Here is a 23663-nt window from a genome sequence, read left to right on the forward strand (position 1 = left end):
TAGCTGATGTCAAATGTCCTACAGTCATAGCTGATGTCAAATGTTCTACAATCATAACTGTTGTCAAATGTTCTACAATCATAGCTGATGTCAAATGTTCTACAATCATAGCTGTTGTCAAATGTTCTACAGTCATAGCTGTTGTCAAATGTTCGACAGTCATAGCTGTTGTCAAATGTTCTACAGTCATAGCTGATGTCAAATGTTCTACAGTCATAGCTGTTGTCAAATGTTCTACAGTCATAGCTGTTGTCAAATGTTCTACAGTCATAGCTGATGTCAAATGTTCTACAGTCATAGCTGTTGTCAAATGTTCTACAGTCATAGCTGTTGTCAAATGTTCTACAGTCATAGCTGTTGTCAAATGTTCTACAGTCATAGCTGTTGTCAAATGTTCTACAGTCATAGCTGATGTCAAATGTTCTACAGTCATAGCTGATGTCAAATGTTCTACAGTCATAGCTGATGTCAAATGTTCTACAGTCATAGCTGATGTCAAATGTTCTACAGTCATAGCTGATGTCAAATGTTCTACAGTCATAGCTGTTGTCAAATGTTCTACAGTCATAGCTGTTGTCAAATGTTCTACAGTCATAGCTGTTGTCAAATGTTCTACAGTCATAGTTGTTGTGAAATGTTCTACAGTCATAGCTGATGTAAAAAAGTTCTACAGTCATAGCTGATGTCAAATGTTCTACAGTCATAGCTGATGTCAAATGTTCCACAGTCATAGCTGTTGTCAAATGTTCTACAGTCATAGCTGTTGTAAAATGTTCTACAGTCATAGTTGTTGTGAAATGTTCTACAGTCATAGCTGATGTAAAAAAGTTCTACAGTCATAGCTGATGTAAAAAAGTTCTACAGTCATAGCTGATGTCAAATGTTCTACAGTCATAGCTGTTGTCAAATGTTCTACAGTCATAGCTGTTGTCAAATGTTCTACAGTCATAGCTGTTGTAAAATGTTCTACAGTCATAGCTGATGTAAAAAAGTTCTGCAGTCATAGCTGATGTCAAATGTTCTACAGTCATAGCTGATGTCAAATGTTCTACAATCATAGCTGATGTCAAATGTTCTACAGTCATAGCTGATGTCAAATGTTCTACAGTCATAGCTGATGTCAAATGTTCTACAGTCATAGCTGATGTCAAATGTTCTACAGTCATAGCTGTTGTAATATGTTCTACAGTCATAGCTGTTGTAAAATGTTCTACAGTCATAGCTGTTGTAATATGTTCTACAGTCATAGCTGTTGTAATATGTTCTACAGTCATAGCTGTTGTCAAATATTCTACAGTCATAGCTGTTGTAATATGTTCTACAGTCATAGCTGTTGTAAAATGTTCTACAGTCATAGCTGATGTAAAATGTTCTACAGTCATAGCTTATGTCAAATATTCTACAGTCATAGCTGTTGTAAGATGTTCTACAGTCATAGCTGTTGTAAAATGTTCTACAGTCATAGTTGTTGTGAAATGTTCTACAGTCATAGCTGATGTCAAATGTTATACAGTCATAGCTGATGTCAAATGTTCTACAGTCATAGCTGATGTCAAATGTTCTACAGTCATAGCTGATGTCAAATGTTCTACCTAGCAGTATCTAATTTGAATCTGCCGTGAATAAGAGTAAATTCCCATTCTGAGCTCAACACACACAAACACAAACGGCATAGAGAGAGAGCAGGGAGAGGTGAGAAAGTAGGCTATATTATTATCATAGGCTATTGTAAAAGTGGTCAATACTATCACACAATAACTGTAACGCAAATGAATAAGAACCGAGTGAAAGTTTGCCCACCTGTTGTAGGAGGCCACACACGGTATGGGTCCTACATACAAAATGTACCACAAATGGAGGCCTATCTGAAATGCAGTCATATACACAACAACTGTCTTGTCATTTTGCACACAAGAAAGCACCAGCTGTAGATATCCCCACGAAGACTGGTCGCCCAAGATACGCTCATTAAAACAACACACACTGGAAACATCATTCAGGACCCTGGACAGAAGGCTGCAGCCAGTCAGCTCGATGAAAGGATAATGTTAGATGTGCCGGCAGCGTCACCTCCGAGCACAACCAATAGGCTACAATGGTCATTGTGCCTATACCCGTCAAATAACACAAAACTGTATATCTATCGATAGCAATTAGTCCCACAAAAGCAAGGAATGAGATGAATCACAGATACATCTAAAAGATTAATTGAAGTAAAAAGCAAAGGCCTGACAACAAGTAGGTTTACATGAGGGAAAAGCAACGAATGAATCATTCAGGCACGGTAGCCAGGGCCATAAAGGTTATAGCTTACCATTTAGACGAGTTGCAGCCTCCTCCATGCTGTGTTGAACCGCATGAGAAATGTCAGATTCCATTCTCCTTTCCTGCCGAAATGTACTTGTCAGCTCCCGTTCATATGCCAGCCGGACCAGCTAGGCTTTTCGTTGATGTTACATGCTGCGCCTGTGTTCACTGAGTAAGCCCTTAAGAGTGGAGAAGGAATTTTCACATCATTGCTGTAGATGTCCCCAAATGTTAATCCAAACCCATCCTTCAGTGCCAACAGCACAGTCTGCAATGCTGACAAAGGCCCGCCGTATCTTTGAAGGCAACTGATTGGGGTCCATTTGTCGTTGCTGGCTGTGGTGCAGATTTCGTTTTGCAAGAACCAATGAACTCTGCTTTCACTGGTTCAGTTTAGGTTAGATCCAACAAGTCCTCGGGAGCTAGTTACTAGTGGCTTGGGTAATGGAGGTGCAGGTGCTTGTTGTGATGTTACCCTCGTGGTGTTGGTGCTAGGCCCTGGCTCTCCTCAACCTCTGTGGTCAGCAGGCGGAGTGGGGGGTGGGCGGGTATTACATTTGCTGCTAGGCTCCTCAATCTCGGTGGTAGGCCTAGCGGGCTGCTCGGTGAGCTTGGCATCGCACTCGGTCAAATGTAATGGTGGTCCTCCACTTCTTTTTGCTTTTGGCAGTGCCTAGCCATTTTCAGATATCCACGCTGATTAGCCAGCTATAAATATTCAGCTCACCGCTTCCTGACCTTAACGAAGCTAGTAGCTACTAGCTAGCCTATTATTAGCTGTAGCTGTCTGGAAAAGTGAACAACTTTTTCTTCTCTCTTTGAGAAAAAAGAACGGTTAATTTGACACCGACCTGGGTGGGATCCAATTAGATTCGTAAATGAAGGTGATGAAGACGGTATCTTATGGCATTGCATGGCTAGGTGCCCAATCACAATGCATTTTGGGATTTTAACTACTAAATATTACATTATTACACCCCCCTCCTTCCCCCTCCTCAGATCATGAAAGCGCACCGGCATAGCCTCTGTCCCGGTCTGCGCTGCTGGTAGGCCCAACAACACTACATTGGCAAAACCAGGCATTGTAATTCATATACCATTCATTATGTTTATGGGGAAACAAAACAGAGGGGGCACAAATTCTGTCTGGTGACTCCACGCCCGGCTTTGCCCACCCCGTAGAGGCTCTGTCTTTCTCACTTCATCTCTCCATCTCCCTGTTGAGGCACAACACATCCTCACGTCAGGACACATTTTCCTTTTCTCTCCAACTCCAACTTCTAATCTCTGAAACGTGTCATCACTGACATTTACATCTGCTCACTTACCTACGTACAGTACATTCGGAAAGTAAGCAGATCCCTTGACTTTTTCCACATTTTGTTACGTTACAGACTTCTTCTAAAATGGATGAGGGAAAAAAATCCCTCTTCAATCTACACACAAGACCCAATAATGACAAAGCAAGGTTGTTAGAAAAGTTATTTCAGTTTTTATTTGTAATAAATTCGCTATCACAGTATTCAGACGCTTCACTCAGTACTTTGTTGAAGCACCTTTGGCAGCGTTTACAGCCTCGAATCTTCTTGGGTATGAAACTACAAGCTTGGCACAGCTGTATTTGGGGAGTTTCTTCCATTCTTCTCTGCAGATCCTCTCAAGTCCTGTCAGGTTGGACGGGGAGCGTCGCTGCACATCTCTTTTCAGGCCTCTCCAGAGATGTTCGATTGTGTTCAAGTCTCTGCTCTGGCTGGGCCACTCAACGACATTCAGAGACTTGTCCCGAAGCCACTCCTGTGTTGTCATGTCTGTGTGCTTAGGGTTGTTGTACTGTTGGAAGGTGAACCTTCGCCCCAGTCTGAAGTCCTGAGCACTCTGGAGCAGGTTTTCATCTAGGATCTCTCTGTACTTTGTCCGTTCACCCTCAATCCTCACTAGTCTCCCAGTCCCCGCCCCTAAAAAACATTGCCACAGCATGATGCTGCCACCACCATGCTTTACCGTAGGGATGGTGCCAGGTTTCCTCCAGACGTGACACTTGTCATTTAGGCCAAAGAGTTCAATCTTGGTTTCAGCTGTCTTTTACTGAGGAGTGTCTTCCGTCTGGCCACTCTGCCATAAAGGCCTGATTGGTGGAGTTCTGCAGAGATGGTTGTTGTTCTGGATGATTCTCCCATCTCCACAGAGGAACTCTGAAGCTCTGTCAGAGTGAACATCGGTTTCTTGGTCACCTCCCTGACCAAGGCCCTTCTCCCCCGATTGCTCAGTTTGGCCTGGTGGCCAGCTCTAGGAAGAGTGTTGGTGGTTTCAAACTTCTTCACTGTGTTCTTGGGGACCTTCAATGCTGCAGACATTTTTTTGGTACCTTCCCCAGATCTGTGCTTCAACACAATCCTGTCTCGGAGCTCTACGGACAATTCCTTCGACCTCATGGCTTGGTCTTTGCTCTGACATGCACTGTCAACTGTGGGACCTTATATAGACTGGTGTGTTCCTTTCCAAATCATGTCCAATCAATTAGATTTACCACAAGTGGACTCCAATCAAGTTGTAGAAAAATCTCAAGGATGATGAATGGAAACAGGATGCACCTGATCTCAATTTAGAGTCTTATAGCAAAACAGTTGTAAATACGTTTCTTTATTTTTTTTTATACATTTGCAAAAATGTCCAAAAACCTGTTTTCGCGTTGTAATTATTATGGGACGTTGTTAAATAAAAATACAATAATTATGTGTAGATTGATGAGCAAAACATTTTAGAATCAGGCTGTAATGAAACAGTAAGTGGAAAATAGAAGGGGTCTGAATACTTTTCAAATGCACCGTCCCTTCATGCATTCCTGTACTGTACATCTCCCTGCGGTGACGCTCATTTAAAAAAAATAAATTTTGTCACAGCTGTGACTCATTGAACCTCAACGGCATTGTTGAGAGAGCACTACAAGACTAAATTCAAAGACCGAATGACACATGTTTACACAGAGTGTAGGGAGTGCCGGTTTATACAGGATATTCACTTCCCATTCCCAGATAAACATAGACTGTGATACACATATCTCCCTCCTGTACTAATAGGCAGATGCTGTCCAAGTCATGTGATTTTCCCCCCAGATGTGGTTCACCTTTAGTACAGAGATGACGTTAGGGACGACCTGACCCGTGTCGAATCATTTCGGCATTTTCACTGGCGGTTTCAGTCCGCTTGACGTGTTGTATTGGACATCTACGTCACAGGAATAGCCCGTTAGACAGATATCAAAGATCGTTATCTTCCATTGTATTATTGACTCACAATGCCTGCATGTCTGGAGAATCTGCTGTTTCTGTTAGCTCTCTTTTGTCTCTTGTTAGTTTCATTGTGGTCTCTTGTGGAGGAAACTACCATTGTGGTCAGCCTGACTGCCAGTCAAGTTGAACGTTTCAGTAAGAATGCTCCATCTGGAGGTGCTGGGGGAGTTAGTGTGTGTGACAGGGGGCTCTAGCTGAGTCTCTCCCCGCCCTAAAGTCATTACTTTTGAGATGCACGTGTATTCTGAAAGGAAACTCCCACCCTCTTGCCCTAAACATCCGTCTTCTCTTCCCCTCTCGCGGCTGACTTATTCTCTCTCCGTGTCTCCTCTCATGCATTGGCTGTCTGTCTGAAGTCTTGACTTCAGTGAGTGGACTGACTGCTAATGGTTGGCATTTCCCTGTGACGTGTACTGGGTTGAAAAACATCAGCATGTCGGTTGTCTTCTCTCATCAGAGTGCTTCTGACTGGAGTGGTCACAGCTTTCCTCCTGTCGCCATGTGGGACTCTCACGGTCTGGCAGTACCTCAAATGTTCTGAAGCCTCCCCTCAGGCTTACTGAATGGAAATCTCCTGTGCATGAGGGTTACGGAAGGAGACAGAAGTTCTTGCCCCACTGTGGAGAACCGTTGTCGACAACAAGCAGAAGTCCCACAACTGGCAGGTGAGGGCTTCTAAGAACGGTGTTCAGGGACTCAGAAGTGATTTAAAAGTGTAGCTGAAGGAATGATAAAGCTTTTGTCAACGTCTTCCTCTAAGATGGAGTTAAGACATTCACTAAAAGTTAGTGCACAGAGTTTCGCTGTATTTTTTGGAAGATGAGACATTCTCTCAAATTGATCGGTGAGTCCTTCAGGTCTCAGTTCAAATCGCCTCACAGATGCAGGTGCGTGCTTTTTAAATATTCTACCTAAAGATTGCGCTGACAAGTTTAATTTTAATTCGGTTCTAAAAGAACTGCCCTCCCCCATCCCAACACGCCCTTTTCCCTGTTGCTCTGGCCCCAGGATGACAGTGGTAAAAAGAAGGATGACTAGCCCATAGCAGTGTGTCAGCCTTACTAAACGATTAGACTAAAGAGGCCTGGGAATGTAGCCAGTGACTGGTTCAATGATCGAAGACATGCTAATTGCTCCCACGGGGGCTTATAGGGCGAAACAGAGGGCGGATTCTGAGAACTGTGGAAATGTGGAGGAGAACAGTCTTCTGATTTGAGAAAGAAGAGGACATTTTTCTCAAGATGTAAACAAGTTGTGCTTCGAGACCGTTGGGACACGAGGCTGACTGTAACCTGGGGAGGGGCTGACATTTTGCTGTCACTGGACGTCTGAGAGTCCACGCCTGTGTGTTTGGTGAAGAGAACGTTAGCATACTGCTGGATGGATGTAATGAACTGAAACCCTCATTAGAAACGTCTTTAGAGGGCTAGGAAGGGTGGCTTCAGTGGGTAGATATTACGTGTCGTGTCTGTCAAATGTACTCTTCTAGGCGCTAAGCAAGGTTCATTTGACGTTGAGAGAATAGGGACAATACAAGGAGGAAAGTACACCCACAATCTCAGGGAGTTATCCAAGACGGTGTTAAAATCTGACATGTAGCAGACCGAGACACCTGTGGGAGAGAATGCAAGGACAGGTACCATGTATAGTTGCAGACTCCTTATGAAGGGTTGCCCGCTACACTAATATTCACAATGCTTTATTAATGAGACAGGTCAGATAGCTTTAAAAAAAAAAAAAGAAGTACATTCTCCAGGTCAAACTTGAGACATAACCAAAGCTTGCCTGAGAAAGTAGACCTCCGGTGTTCTTCAGTAATGTACTGGAATGTAGAAGTTTGGACAGGCATTCTGCGAGCATTTCTTTTCTAATGAAAGAGGAAATGGAAGTGTGTTCGAGTGAAGGGTAAAACCACAATAGCACAGGTATAAAGAGCACACGCACAGCGGTCACAGTGTTACAGTATCATGCACTATGTGTCCGCAATATGAATGTATTTTAGGAGTCGACGAAACATTAGTGATCCTTGATACTACGAGGGGAATACCAGAGTTACTCACACCTCAAGCTGTTGGCAAAAGGTTCAACAACGCAATGACTATCCCACCAATGTCTCTGAAACTAGAAGATGTTTTTAGATTCCACAGTGATTACTGTGGGCCAAATGTTTTGACTAGTCAGTGCTCTAGTACAGGGTTTTCCAAGCTTGGTCCTGGGGGCCCCTCTGGGTTTCTTCCCCCCAGCACTACACAGTTGATTCAACTAATCAAAGCTTGATGATGAGTTGGTTATTTGAGTTAGCTGTGTGGCGGGTGGGAAAAAAACAAAACGTGCCCCCAGGGGGGGCCCAGGACCGGGTTTGGGAAACACTGTAGATTACACCAGCCTAGCAGAACATTCTGGTTATTGATTTACACAAGTTGTCTTTCAGGTCTGTAGTCTTTCAGCAAACCAAAATACAGTTCTCAGGTTGCCCCTATTCACAAGGGTTTAGACTACCGTGGTAAAAATGAAAACATCACATAGTCAATGCTCAGTCTTAGCGGGTACATAATGAACGACTAATCCCACTTCATGGACCATTGGTCAGGCAGGCTCTTTTTATTTTGCATGTTATGTCTCAGTCATCCACATGGTGAGAGCTTAGATTAATGACACATCTGTGGATCACCCATAGAATGACCTTTTAGATCAAGACCACAAGGAATAAACCAGGGAATAGGATTGAGTGCTTTATCAGGCTAGATAAACACTAATTCTATACTGTGGAGTACCTTTACATCACATTTCATGACAATTTAGTGAGACTGCCAACTTCCGTAACACATGCACTGCTACTTACACCCATAGGCCTACCCACACCCACACCCACAAATGCACACCAACACACCCATACTTACATGTGTACACTCTTAGAAAAAAGGGTTCCAAAAGGTTTCTTTGGCTGTCCCAATAGGAGAACCCTTTTTGGTTCCTGGTAGAACCCCTTGGGGATCCATGTAGAACCCTTTCCATGTAGACCCCTAAAGGTGGTTCTAGCTGGAACTAAAATGGTTCTCCAAAGGGTCCTCCTATGAGGCCAGCCGAACAACTCTTTTATGTTCTAGAGAGCACCATTTTCCCCCTAGCGTTTAGGATCTTAATTTGATCACCCTGTAACAGTATACCTTTTTGGAAATGCTCAACTTGTAGTGTATTTGAGGTTTAAGACTGCTTCTGAAGTTTGGAATTTCCACTTTCAAATTTCAGACTTGATTTACTTGCAAGAAAAATGTATCAACCCCTACAAGAATGCCCATGAATTAAAATCCACATGATAAGTCACATTTTCTGTTGCTGCAGGAATATTTTCCTGCTTTAGAAAACTGGATCAAATTAAGATCATACATACTGTACATTGCCTGGCACCCGCTCACACAACACACACGCACTCTGCTCTACTTCCAAATGGCATCTCAATTCGTGAGGCTGGATAAGAAATCAACCTTCCTCCCTATCATCCACTTATACCATTTAAGGGTCTTCTGTTTCTACACACTGACAACAACAAAGCCCGAGTAGGAGGTGGATAGAACATAGCAGCATAATCTACTCAGCCTCATAAATAAAAAAAACGGATTTCCTGTCTTATCTTTCATAACTCATTCTTTGTCCAATGAGCTCGAACCAAACTACTCCTCAATACCAATCAACACCTTTTAGTGCAATCAACAGCAAAATAAATTATACCTTGTATTACTCCACCGGAGACCTGAAAAGATAATTATGTGATTGTGCTACTAATAATCTAAATGCAAGTTGGTGTAGGTGGTATTGAAAGGAATATAGATATCCATCAGATTGTTGCTACCGTTGTTTCCCAGAGTCTAATTGGGATTTAGATTTGAATGATGATCTCGGTTCCATGTGACAGTCGGACTTGCCTGTCTATTTCATGAGCAAGCGAGGACAGAAGCTTAGATCTGATTATCAGTGTGTAGTACCAGTCCCAATGTCATCACCAAGTTACAGATTTCTTCCTGCTATCATCACAACAACCCATATGAACTCTATAGAACTACTGTATGTCCGTCCTTACATTAGAGTAAAGGATTTAAACGAGTGTTAAACCTACGAACTGTCCTGCTGTCAGTCTTATTGCCTCCAAATATCTAGTTCATCCAATCATAGAGTCTGGCTCTGGCACATCGGACGTCACAATGAAGTGCAAATGCTCTCCCACTAATCACAACCTGTGCTGTAGCAGATAGTCAGCCAGTTTGAAATCATGCAGAGCAATATCCATGGCAAATTTAGATGCAATTACTGGACAGCGGCATTAACATTAGGTCATATAAACCCGTTAGGAGGTGGGAGCCAATATTTCCATGACACATTTTTGTCCAATCATAAGGTCCTGAACCCTATGACAGTAACTGTTATCATAGACTGAGGGGGTCAGAAAAGATGAGTCACAAAGCCTGAAATTGGTTAAACTTTTCACACGAAAGAGTTAAATGTGGGGAGATAGTGTAGTTTCATAGGAAATATGGAGTTAGCGAGTTGCACTGAATTAAGGCTCAAATCAATATTATTATTATTTTTTTTTAAATTTCACCTTTATTTAACCAGGTAGACCAGTTGAGAACAAGTACTCATTTACAACTGTGGCCTAGCCAAGATAAAGCAAAGCAATGCGACACAAACAACACAGAGTTACACATGGAATAAACAAACTTATAGTCAATAACACAATAGAAGAGTCTATATACAGTTTGTGCAAATGAAGTAAGATTAGGGAGGTAAGGCAATAAATAAGCCATAGTGGCGAAATAATTACAGTTTAGCAATTAAACACGGGAGTGATAGATGTGCAGAAGATGAACGTGCAAGTAGAGATACTGGGGTGCAAAGGAGCAAAAATAAAATAAAATAAAATATGGGGATGAGTTAGTTGGGTGGGCTATTTACAGATGGGCTATGTACAGGTGCAATGATCTGTTAGCTGCTCTGACAGCTGATGCTTAAAGTTAGTGAGGGAGATAGGAATCTCCAGCTTCAGTGATTTTTGCAATTTGTTCCAGTCATTGGCAGCAGAGAACTGGAAGGAAAGGTGGCCAAAGTAGGAGTTGGCTTTGGGGGTGACCAGTGAAATATACCTTCTAGAGTGCGTGCTATGGGTGGGTGCTGCTATGGTGACCAGTGAGCTGAGATAAGGCAAGGCTTTACCTAGCAAAGACGTATAGATGACCTGGAGTCAGTGGGTTTGGCGACGAATATGAAGCGAGGGCCAGCCAACGAGAGCATACAGGTAGCAGTGGTGGGTAGAATATGGGGCTTTGGTGACAAAATGGATGGCACTGTGATAGACTGCATCCAATTTGCTGAGTAGAGTGTTGGAGGCTATTTTGTAAATGACATGACAAGATGAGGGCAAAGGACGTTTGACTGCTATGCCAGAAGGAGTGTTGTATGGCATTGAAGCTCGTCGGGAGGTTTGTTAACTGTGTCCCCAGAAGTATACAGAATGGTGTCGTCTGTGTAGAGGTGGATCAGAGAATCAACAGCAGCAAGAGCGACATTATTGATGTATACAGAGAAAAGAGTTGGCCCAAGAATTGAACCCTGTGGCACCCCCATAGAGACTGCCAGAGGTACGAACAACAGGCCCTCCGATTTGACACACTGAACTCTGTCTGAGACGTAGTTGGTGAACCAGGCGAGGCAGTCATTTGAGAAACCACGGCTGTTGAGTCTGCCAATAAGAATGCGGTGATTGACAGAGTCGAAAGCCTTGGCCAGGTCGATGAATACTGCTGCATAGTATTGTCTTTTATTGATGGCGGTTATGATATCGTTTAGAACCTTGAGCGTGGCTGAGGTGCACCCATAACCAGCTTGGAAACCAGATTGCATAGCGGAGAAGGTACGGTGGGATTTGAAATGGTCAGTGAACTGTTTGTTAACTTCGCTTTCGAAGACCTTGGAAAGGCAGGGTAGAATAGATATAGGTCTGTAGCAGTTTGGGTCTAGAGTGTCTCCCCCTTTGAATAGGGGGATGACCGCGGCAGCTTTCCCATTACGAAGCTAAAATAGTGTGTTACAGTTTTGACTGTGTGAGAGTGAATAGTCAAAAGTGTCTTTTTGACACATGAATGATTTTGCTAACGAAATGGGGTTGGAGAAAAGTATGATGAGCTGGATATTGTGAGTAAGAGGATGTTACCTTTTGAGGGATGAGTTCAACTGTGTTCAATGGATATGTTATACAGTATTGTGTGTTTATTTTTGTGTCTCTATAGTATACTTTATTGGGCTCTATTGAATCTATAAAGCTGAAGCGTTACAGATTCCGCAATATAAAATTTAAGCTCAGTTCCAAATGACCCGATATATGCAGTGTTTACCTTGAATGCGGTCTCCGCTATAAACCTTCCTATAGTTTACCCAGATTTTTAGCAGAGAAGCAGAAAATAATGTTTTGTTTCTTTAAAAAAAAAAAGAACCACCAGGTATGCTTAGATATGTAGAAAAATACTTTGTTTAAATGTAATCTGTCACCTAATGAAAATATGTTATTTGTGTATTAATTAGGATGCCATGATATATGCCTGTATTGATGATGTGGGTTATCATTCCATGTACTGTGTCTGGTAATTTGGATGTCATATCCTGTGCAGTATATTGAGATGTGAGATTTACAACAGTCAGAATGACAACCTCATTAATATTGAACAGGTAAAGAGGTATGCTTAGATAAAACATCCCAATCACAGACGGCTGTGATGTAGCCTGGATTTTGAACCAGGTCCTGCAGTGATGCTTCTTGTTCTGAGATGTGGTGTCTTAGACCACTGCACCACTCGGGAGCCCCTTAACTTCCAATCACGCTGTAAAGTTGAACTTCTGCGACGTGGATTGAATAGAGCCCTATGTGAGAAACTTTCTGATAAATTAGACTATGGGAAGTTCAAGGAAAGAGAGACTAGTCTGTCTCATTCATGAGTCATGGCCTTGTAAAAGAGACTAAATATGAATTTCCTGATTAAATAAAGGGGGGGAAAAATGCATAGATGTGATAATCAAGCTTTTCTGATCAGGGTTCATACATCACAAGCGATTCAAACTGTATTTTATTTTACACGAATTACATACAAAATGTACTTGTTTGTCTTTTCAGGAACTACTCCAGTTTGGACCTAAACAAAGATGGAGAAACAGATGGATAAAACAAACTTTACTTGCGTGACAATCTCTCAAAGCCCTATCAGTGACTTCCTGATGGGCATCTACATCCTGGCCTTCATCCTGGGATTGGCCTTTAACCTCTTGACCCTTGGCCCCATCGTCCAGCAGGTCCGCAGCCAGAACGTCCTTGGGGTATTCCTGCTCAACCTGTCCCTGTCTGACATACTCTATATCCTCACCATGCCTCTCTGGATCAACTACTACCACCAGGACCACCACTGGAGCCTGGGCAGCCTCTCCTGCAGCGTGGCTGGCTTCTTCTACTACTCCAACATGTACCTTAGCATCTACCTGCTGTGCTGCATCTCTGTGGACCGCTGCCTGGCCGTCACCTACCCCCTGAGGACCAAGGCCTTCCGCAGCATACGCTACGCCTGGGTGCTGTGTCTGGTTGTGTGCGTGGCTGTCATGTCCGCACACGGCCTGGTGCTGTTCAAGGACAACCTGCAGGACGCCCACGACGACACGCAGGACCGCTGCTACGAGACCTACCCCATGCCAAAGCCCGTGGCCCTGTTCAACCTGCTGCGGGTGGGCTTCGGCTTCCTGCTGCCCCTGCTGGTGCTGGGGCTCTGTTACTGGAGAATCATGGGCCAGGTGAAGCAGAGCGAGGGGCTGGGGGAGCAGGTTAAGAGGAAGGTACGGCTGCTCTCCTTCGGGGTGATGGGGATCTTCTCTGTGTGCTTCGCCCCCTACCACCTCCTCCTGCTGACCCGTTCACTGGCCTACTACTATATGGGCGAACAGAGGTACTGTGAGTTTGAGGAGATCATGCACTTCCCCTTCTCGTGCACGCTGGCCCTGTCCAGCCTGAACAGTGTGGTGGACCCAGTGCTGTATGTGCTGATCAGTAACGGGGTGAGGGAGGACATGAGACTGTGCTGCTGTGGGAATAGAAAGAGTCAAAGGGAGAGAGACAGTTCCGTCATCGCAGTAACATGGAAGACACATACAAACATGATCTGATTACATACAGTGTTTGTGTGCAGGGTTGGGTGGGTTACTTTCTAAATGTAATCAATTACAGTTACTAGTTACCTGTCTAAAATTGTAATCAGTTACGTAACTTTTGAATTACCCAAACTCCCTTTCTGTTACTTTTGGACGAAAAGGATCCATCAAATTTGGTGTGTATTCATAGTGATCCCTGACTCGCTCAGGTGGAATAAACGGATGCTTTTTCAATACTGAATTGAATACCATTGAGAAAACAACATCCTTTCTGAATTAAAAAATAATCTAAAAAGTAATCATCTAGTTTTTCAAAAGTATCTGTAATCTGATTACAATATTCTTGCTGGTAACGTAACTGAATACAGTTAGTTTTTTTTGTAATCAGATTACATGTAACTGTGAGCGTGTCTGTTGTATTTATGCCCTTCCTCTACTGCAGTAAATCCCTTCCGTGCACATTGTAAAAAAAAAGGACAGCATGTTTGGCAGTGGGACTTCAATAACATGTTCTTTCATATCAACCCACTTCCATGGACAATCAGTCAATCAGGTTGTCCTTAAAATGTTCAAAGAAAAGGACTGCAGCCTTTGTGTAGTTTTTCTAATATCCTGCTTGGTGATGAGGATGGATATTCATTCATATGCATCATGTTCTTTTTAATTGGAGCTTTCTCTTAATGCCTGTCCTCATTGGTATGGAAAATCCTTTCAAAGGCTGTCTGTTCTGGCTTTATGTTACAGGGTCGTTCCGCTTGAAGGACCCTTGTATCTCTTCAGGTCTGCCAGAGGTTTTTGTTGATATACGCTTGGTTTACAAATGAACCTTTTATATTCTAATTTGCCTGCTTTGTGGACCGACAAATGAGAACATTGTTCAATTTCGTATTTATCCTAAACAAAATCTATGTAGTAAACAATGCTGGTGTTGAAATCCCAGAAAATACAGTACGGGACAATGAAGACATGTTGACAATGTTCATCCAATAAACAAAAAAGGAAGCTACCCACATTTGCATATGTGTTTCTTATGTTTACACGTACAATTCCATTATGGGTTCAATCAGTTCCTCTCTCAGTCCCTCAAGGTAAAATACAAAAAGAGAACAAACACAGTACTGGAAAATAATTCACTTCCTCATCAACTGAGTCAGTACATCTTTTTTTTAAACTCATGTTCTGAACATGAGAGATCACTGTAGGCCACCGCTTTAACGAAGGAGTGTGATGTGGCTGTGGGGATGGGATATTGTCCCTCTGTCCCCAGGTTGGCGCTAGGGTAGGGTATTTGTAGGGCTCATGGTTCCCATCCTAGTGGTGGTCCCTATGGTCCTTACGGTCTGGATAAGAGCGCTCTGGCGCTGATGAGGAAAGCTGAACCGAAAAACTCTGGAGACGCCGTGGCTCACGGAGAGCACGGCTCCAATCCGCCTCACTGACAGCTAACATACTACAAAATACAGCAAACGGAGCCGCAATTAAAACGGACACGCAGTCCGTAATCTCGAGCTGGTAACACAGATGGCCCCACACGCCAATAATTAAAACGGCTATGTTCCTGCAGTTACAGAGAAGGATGGGCGTTTTCTTCGGAGCTTGCGTTGCGAGTCCCCACACATGGTTGTCTCTCTCTGATAATCCGTCTGTGTGTAGGGATGACTTGAGTGGTGTTTAAATGTGAGGGACAAAAAGAGCTAGGTGGAAGGGAGAGATATAGAGAGATACAGGAAAAGAGAGAGAGAAAATAGAGAGGGGGGATAGGGGAAGACAGGAAAGGACAGAGACGGGGAAGGGAAAGTAGACTGGAGAAACAGAATGAGAGTGAAGGTAAAAGTAGAGAAAGTGAGCGAGAAAGTGTGAGGAAAGATTGAGACATTTACCATCTGATATCCATCAATCTGTCAGACAAACTAAACATAAGAAGATTCCACTGCTGGTCCCGGAGAAGCTGAGATCCTTCCTTCTTTTACCCCCCCCCCGCCTCTGAGCTTACAATGACCTTTTTCCCCAGAGGAACGCCGACATCACTCTTTCTGGCAGCTGCTCGACTCCTTTTCTGATGCATCACAAAAATACACATTCCTCCACTGACTGCGGATGATTAGCCGTAAAGCCACGTAGAGCTCACCAGTCGCCATACTGCAATGCCTTTGTAATCAGCCTGTCTAATCAGAAGCATTGAGTGTTTCACGACTCATTGATGAGCAACATGATATCATCCACTGCTTTCAAACTGTTTATTTGAGTATCGCTGCCAAACAAGGTCATTTCAGTCCTGCTTGATTCCTTGGAGGAACGCCGTCATAAGCTAATATCAGTAGGTCGCATGAGGCAAATCCAATAACCAGTGGTGAGAAGGAAAGTTTATCATTAAATAATTTACTCCAAACCAATATAACAGTGTTTGCATGAATGACGCTGAGATGGTCCTAATTTATTGGAAGTGAAGTTTGTTCTATCTGCTCAGCGCTGATAAGGGCTGAGAAGAGAAGATCTTTAACTAAATCTGACGGGAACGGTCGGGTTCCAGACACAGTCCAGACTGCATTGATTTTGGAACACAATCGGGCCGCTACATTCTTTGTCACCAAACGGAGGGTTCAATTATCGCTTCTCAGTGGCAATCATTTTTGTGACCTTCTCAGCTCTGACAGTGGAGTAAGTTAAAGAGGGACAGTGTTGGACTATGTGTGGAATGGTGTTGAATGATTCCCATTATAGCATGCGGCTCGTCAATAAAGCTCCCACGGTGCCCCGTCGATATGGTAGCAGGCTGAGTGGTTGGCATTTTACTGGTGGGAACAGTAGGCTTTGATGTGAATGCTTGCTCTGATTCTGAGCTGCTCACTGGGACTAAACCCTTGAAATGACACGCACAGATTTATCTGTCATATTGAATTGGTTTCATGAGGGCTGGGGACAGTCTGTTTACAGAAGGAAACACCCCTCTCCTCGAGATAAGGTACTTTCACAGAGCAAAAAAATGTAATTTCCAGTGTAATTTCCTCTCTTAACTTCACTGAATTGGTCTGTCTCAGTGCCCGAGCTTTGTTGGACATGATGCCAAGGGAAGATATGCAGACAGTGTTAGTTTTGGAGACTGTGAACATTCTGCAGAAATAGAACTAATTCAAGGTAGCAAACTAGGTCCTATTTCTTAAAAAGCCACGGGTGTGTTCCGTTGTCTGCTTGCTCTGTTTGTGAATCTGCTTCCGGGAAGCAACTCATAAATTATGTATGATCCATTAGTGAGTTTCGTTTGCAAACACAACATGTCATTCTAGGATCTTTATAAATGTAGCCCCTCAATGAAAACCAATCTCCTCTGTCTGAGGGTCCTTGATATGTCTCATCAAATTATGGATCAATATTAGATTGCCTAAACCCTTATTTCGACGTGTAACATTTGTGAAAGCAATGTGCTAAATTATGTATCAACTGTAGCAATATCATGTTATTTTTTAGTCAATGAATGCAGCTCTCTAGCACCCAGGCACAAATGGCCGAGATGAATGGAGTTTTGAACACGTGACATGTAAAATTATGCAAATAAATGCACATGTGACTTTACCCCATTGATGCAGACCGTATCTCGGTTACCCAGACGTAAAATTATCTTGCCAAAGTTTGTCATGTCCTCTTCTACTTCTGGGGGAATGCCTTTAACAGTTGTGATGACCTTTTTGCAAAAGAAAGAAGTGAAGTCTCCTTCCTGGAAAACGGAAACTTTAGGCCAAACCCCTCCCTTCTGCTAATTCCACCAGTGTTCATCATGGCCAAAAAAAGAAAATGTTTATTTTCATGATTTTCTATGATATAGACAATTTTGACTTTGTGTATGTATGGACTCTAGCGGAAACCATTTATCATCCGCACGCGGGCTTGAAAATCACTGCACCGTTATAGAAAATCAATGACGAAAACCAGGAACTACTGCTGCTCGTATTTCACATAATTCTACATGAGCCCAGACAGATTTGAGCCGTTTCAACTGTCCACGAGAGATTAATCCAGCTGACGCCTGTATATGATCATGCTACATAAAATGGCTGTATGTATAGAAGACACTTGACCAATGAGCAGTTTGTAAACAATAGCAAAGGATTGGCACTCTGTGGAACAAACAGTTACGATACTCTCCTTGATATGCATGTTTTGTGTGACCGTGTATGCTTGGAGACACTTCCAAGACCCTTGTCCAAGTCTCTTCATGTCAACTATGGCCTGCACACACACACGTGTGTGTATACACACCGGCGATCATGTTCGTCGGAGGATCTCTGCAGCGCTCTCGGAAGGCTACACACTGTTCCATTCACTCCACACAGATCTGTGTAAAAACTAGGGTTGCAATCGGGTGAAAATAAGCAGGATATCCGGAATTTTTGCAACCCTAGTAAAAACACTGAAACCGTATTGCTACGCTACAAGAAGAGAGCACACCAAGACATTTGCTTTCAATGACCAACGTGGAAAAGCTTCGCTCTCCCCGTGCCTGAAGGACACCATGGTCTTAGAGAGTGTGTGTTGGTACTATCCATGACAAGCTCCCTTAAAACATGAGTATATTGTACCCCGACAGCAATCCTGCGAGATACAACTAAGCACTAAGCTTCTAGAGGAGTAGACAATAGAACACAGAAATCACAAAAGACAAGTACTTCAGATCCAAGTTAAAAGCTCGTCTATTGTATCTCAATGCCACGTCTTTCTTCCATTACTGCCAAATGTGACATGGAGCAGCTACAATGAACACGCCAGTGACAACTGACAGATTCCCTGCCACGCCACTCTCACAGTTGGAGTCCCAATCAATGTGCCATTATTACTGATCACACAGAGTGTTGTGTGTTATGGTGAACACTTGCAGCGTTTCCCACATTGACACGGTTGGAGTTTGCAGTCGGGGTAAACTGAAAGCGAGATCTGTAGTTGGTGAAACTGCCATCGCCGTTTTCAATATTACAACACCAACAAAGAGGTTTAACCTCAAGCATCGCACACTCTTTTGTCCCGTGGACATCAAAGCGCGATTAAAACGGGCAAATTCTTACCGTGATGCCAGGAGGCCCCCCTTTTCATTTCATCAACAACACAATGAGAAAGGCGCTGGGGTGAACAGTGGCACTCTTTCCCCTTCCACAGGTTTCTGCTTCAAGGGCTCTATTTCAATCCGTATCGCTGAAGATACACTTTATAACAGGGTTGACAATTAATAACAGGGTTGACACTTCAAGTCGAAGGCATGGTAGCACAAACGGCATTCATGGTAAACGCTGCATGTGTCACTTTTTAACACGGATCTCCCGCAATGCTTTGGCGATACGAATTGAACACAGCCCTAAAGGTAGAATCATGAGGCATTTATAAGTTATATACTTACAGGAATCATTGGGTATATTATTAATGTATGAGTCCAAAAATGGATGTAGCAACTAAGGATTCTAGCTATAAAGACAGTTTTGTTGACAACCAAAAATGGACGTTGATTTTACATCAGGTTTTTGCCCGGGCATTTTTGGTTGTAATCTCTGTTTGTTGTAGCTGTCTATTTACCACCCCAAACCGATGCTGGCACTAAGACCAAGCTCAACGAGCTCTACGGGGCCATAAGCAAACAAGAACATTTTAATCTAGAGGTGGCACTCCTAGTGGCAGGTGAATTTAATTCTACCAGCATGTCACATGTGCAACTATAGGTGAAAAAACTCTAGATCACCTTTACTCCACACACAGAAACACACACAAAGCTCTCCCTCGCCCTGCAATGTGGCAAATTTGACCATAACTCTATTTTCCTAATTCTTGCTTACAACCGAAAAAACCTTTTGGGACTATGCATCTGATACAAATACCCAACTCATCATCAAGCTTAGATTAGTTGAAGCAGCTGTGTAGTGCTAGGGAAAAAAACAAAATGTGCACCCAGGGGGGGCCCCATGACCGAGTTTGGGCAGCCTACCAATCATTGATTTTGAGACCTGTAGACAGCCAGTGAAAAATGCGCTCTTATAACAGCTGCATAGTGCGGATCCCAGCCTACAGAATAATAGTTTGAGGGAGTTCCTACCTTCTTTAATCCTCTGTGGTATTGTGTTCCATACTGTCAAAAACAAGTTTAATTTAAGAAGACCGCGTGCTGATTAAAAAAAAAATAACTAAAACCCATAGGCCCAATGGACACACAGACTTAAAAAGGCAATCTGTAGTTGCTACTGTACATGCATTTGTGGACTTATAAATTCATGTTATATATACCCTTGATTCTTGAAGAATATAACTTAGAAATGCATCTTGAGCTTAGTTCAACTGTCATGCCCCATGAAAACCCAAAAGGTAGAGCTTGTTTTTCTCCAATGTCCAATATGGTTGCCATAATACCATTTGATGGTCAATTTTTTTATAATTGTTTTATTTATCCGTTATTTTACCACGTAAGTTGACTGAGAACACATTCTCATTTACAGCAACGACCTGGGGAATAGTTACAGGGGAGAGGAGGGGGTATCATGTGTCAATATACATTTTGCTGATGAGAGGCATTTTCTTTCAGAATTGTGTACAACATTCTTGCCCATAGAGACTGTTTTGGTGAAAAAAACATTTTACTCTGAATCCAGTACGGCCAACATAATTACACTCAAACACCTGCATACAAATTGCCCTGGTTTATTTTTGCATGGCGGCATTCTGTCTTTAAAGGAAGGTTTTCGTATGACTTTTGGTATAACTAGGACTATGAGTGCCACTGCCGTGCCTGACATTGTGTTTGAATAGCTGAAGCCAACTAGCTTTTTGATGTGTTCCTCAATTCTCACGACACAAAGCACAAAGCAGTGTAACCAATGTACACAGGAAAGCAACCTGCAACCACAACAGTCAGCCACTCTAGCAGCCAAAAAGTGTCCAAAAAGGGGAAAGATGCAAAGTAGCCATTAGTGTTTGTAGTTCGGTGTCCTGACCGGGTTGCACAGCTAACTGGTCATTCTGGGAAAGATACAGAGACCAAGGCCGTATCCTTCCTGTATGACTGGCAGGGCACTCGGGGGCTGTGTGGTGATCAGTTTTCGTTTCTCCACAAAAGTTGGGTGCAGGCACTCGGCAGACACAGCTTGCATGCCAATGAGACCCGTCCGCCTGACTGACGCTGGGGATACTGCGGTAGTGGAATGGTTCGTTGTCTGGTTGTCTGTGAAAGGGCTGTCACATACAGCCGTTGGCTGTTGAATGGCCTCCTGACGTGTGGCAGTCTAGTTACACGACATTTCTGTCTTTACTAACTGCCAGAGGGGGACTGATGGTGGAGTGGGCCTATCAAGGACAGTTCTTGGAGAATAAGAATGGCATTGACATTGGGGGTCAGGGTTAGGGTTAACCCTTCACTGGAACTAAGGGGCCTAGCCCAAACCATGAAAAACATGGCCAACCAAATGTTACAGTTGGCTCTATGCATTGGGGCAGGTAGCGTTCTCTTGTCATCTGCCAAACCCAGATTCATCCGTTGAACTGCCAGAAGGTGAAGCGTGATTCATCACTCCAGACAGCGCGTTTCCACTGCTCCAGAGTCCAATGGCGGCGAGCTTTACACCACTCCAGCCGACACTTGACATTGAGCATTGGGATCTCTGCAACAGGTATGGATGAAATAGTTGAATCCACTCATTTGAAGGGGTGTCCACATACTTTTGTATATATAGTGTACACTGACCAAAAATAAAAAGGCAACATGTAATGTGTTGGTCCCCTGTTTCATGAGCTGAAATAAAAGATCCCAGAAATGTGACATACACACAAGAAGCGTATTTCTCTCAAATTCTGTGCACAAATTTGTTTCCATCTCTGTTAGTGAGCATTTCTGCTTTTGCCAAGATAATCGATCCACCTGACAGGAAGCTGATTAAACAGTATGATCATTACACAGGTGCACCTTGTGCTGTGGACAATAAATAGACACTAACATGTGCAGTTTTGCCACACAACACAATGCCACAGATGTCTCAAGTTTTGAGGGAGCGTGCAACTGCAGCATGCTGACTGCAGGAACATCCACCAGAGCTGTTGCCAGAGAATTTAATGTTCATTTCTCTACCGTAAGTGTTGTTTTAGAGAACTTCGCAGGACGTCCAACCGGCCTCAAAACCGCATACCATATATGGTGTTGTGTGGGCCAGCGGCTTGCTGATGTCAACGATGTGAACAGAGTGCCCCATGGTGGCAATGGGGTTATGGTACGGGCAGGCATAAGCTACGGCCAACGAACATAAGTGCATTTTGTTGATGGTAATTTGAATGCACAGAGATACCGTGACGAGAACCTGAGGCCCATTGTCGTGCCATTCATCCGCCGCCATCACCTCATGTTTCAGCATGATTAATCGCAAGGATCTGTACACAATTCCTGAAAGCTGAAAATGTCCCAGTTCTTCCATGCCTGCGTACTCACCAGCCGTTTCACCAATTGAGCACGTTTGGGATGCTCTGTTCCAGTTCGCACCAATGTCCAGAAACTTCGCACAGCCATTGAAGAGGAGTGGGACAACATTCCACAGGCCAATATCAACAGCCGGATCAACTCTATGCGAAGGAGATGTGTCGCGCTGCATGAGGCAAATGGTGGTCACAACAGATACTGACTGGTTTTTTGATCCATGCCCCTTCCCTTTTCTTTCAAGGTATCTGTGACCAACAGAGGTATATCTGTATTCCCAGTCATGTGAAATCCATAGAACTGTAACTCTGGAAAATGTAGACATTTTTTGCATGTTGCGTTTATATTTTTTGCTCAGTATAAAAACGAGAGGAACCTTTTGACTGAAAAGACGTGACTGTTTTCACTCACTGTCTCAGCTCACTTGTTTCCCATAGAGCCGATTAGATTACAATAGCCACGACATAAAAAACGTGTAACTGCATGTATTTTTGTCAGGCATGACCATACAGCACTGAACAAATTTGACTTGGAAAGTAGTCTATCACTCAGCGACTAAAAAGTAAAGCTTACATTCATTATAATTATTCATAGTTGATATTTTAGCCTATTGTATCTCTTTGTTTACAGGTTTGTGTGTGTGTGTAGGGCAGACAACTGACAGCTTGTATTTAAAATTTGAGCAATATCAGAGCTTGTATAATTGGGTTACATGAGTTTATGTGGCCCACAATCCCTCCTTCCAACTAGGGATTATTCTGCACTGTTTGAGTTTAGGTGGTGTGTCACAATATTTATTAATTTAACCACTTTTACAGTAAAATATTTGTTCACCACCATCCATTTCATAAATGTTAGACATTAGAGATGTGAAAAAAACATGTTTGTGTTTTGTTCTACCTCGGTTAGTGGTATCTCAAAAAACCTAAAGCCCTTTTTGAGAATTGGCCACTAGCCTAATATTCATCTAATGCTATTTGTATAAAAAAAATATTGAAATTACACCTCAATTTGAGAACATTTGGAATTTGCGATTAATCCCAGCAAATCCTGCAGTTAACTTGATTACATTGTTTTTTTAAAATCGTTTGACAGCCCTAATTGCAATGCATGTCAATGTTATATAGGTAATGTGACTCACTCCCTCCCTACATGCCACACACACACACACCCACACACCAACACACACCAACACCAGCTCAAGAGAGGAGATAAAGTGAGAACGGTCTCTCGGGTTCATCCATAGACTATATACTTAATATACTTATATACCCATAAGGCCATGGGCTGAAACTGCTGCTGTTGTGTGTTGAGCCCTGCTGGGATTGGGGAAGACAGCCTTTCAGGCAGGCTTTCTAATCCCATTACTGTCATGGCTGCCAGATAGGATAAATGAAACCAATTAGCATGCACACACATTTAACATCATGACATTACTGGTCCGTCTAACTGCTCTGCCC

The 23663-nt window shown here is 43.1% G+C and overlaps 1 protein-coding gene across 2 annotated transcripts; it reads left to right on the forward strand.

The window, feature by feature from the left end:
• Positions 1 to 5821: 5821 nt before the first annotated feature.
• Positions 5822 to 14781, forward strand: LOC118397148 (G-protein coupled receptor 4-like). Of its 2 annotated transcripts, none has more exons than XM_035791635.2 (2): positions 5822 to 6262; positions 12757 to 14781. In XM_035791635.2, exon 2 carries the CDS (start codon positions 12786 to 12788, stop codon positions 13788 to 13790), a length of 1005 nt encoding a protein of 334 aa, XP_035647528.1. In that variant the 5' UTR covers positions 5822 to 6262; positions 12757 to 12785; the 3' UTR covers positions 13791 to 14781. The 2 variants fall into 2 exon arrangements, with proteins under 2 accessions (XP_035647528.1, XP_052323278.1); XM_052467318.1 differs by lacking the exon at positions 5822 to 6262 and adding an exon at positions 6295 to 6983.
• The last annotated feature ends 8882 nt before the right edge of the window (positions 14782 to 23663 follow it).

This window comes from Oncorhynchus keta, chromosome 18 (assembly GCF_023373465.1).
Source record: "Oncorhynchus keta strain PuntledgeMale-10-30-2019 chromosome 18, Oket_V2, whole genome shotgun sequence".
NCBI lineage: Eukaryota > Metazoa > Chordata > Actinopteri > Salmoniformes > Salmonidae > Oncorhynchus > Oncorhynchus keta.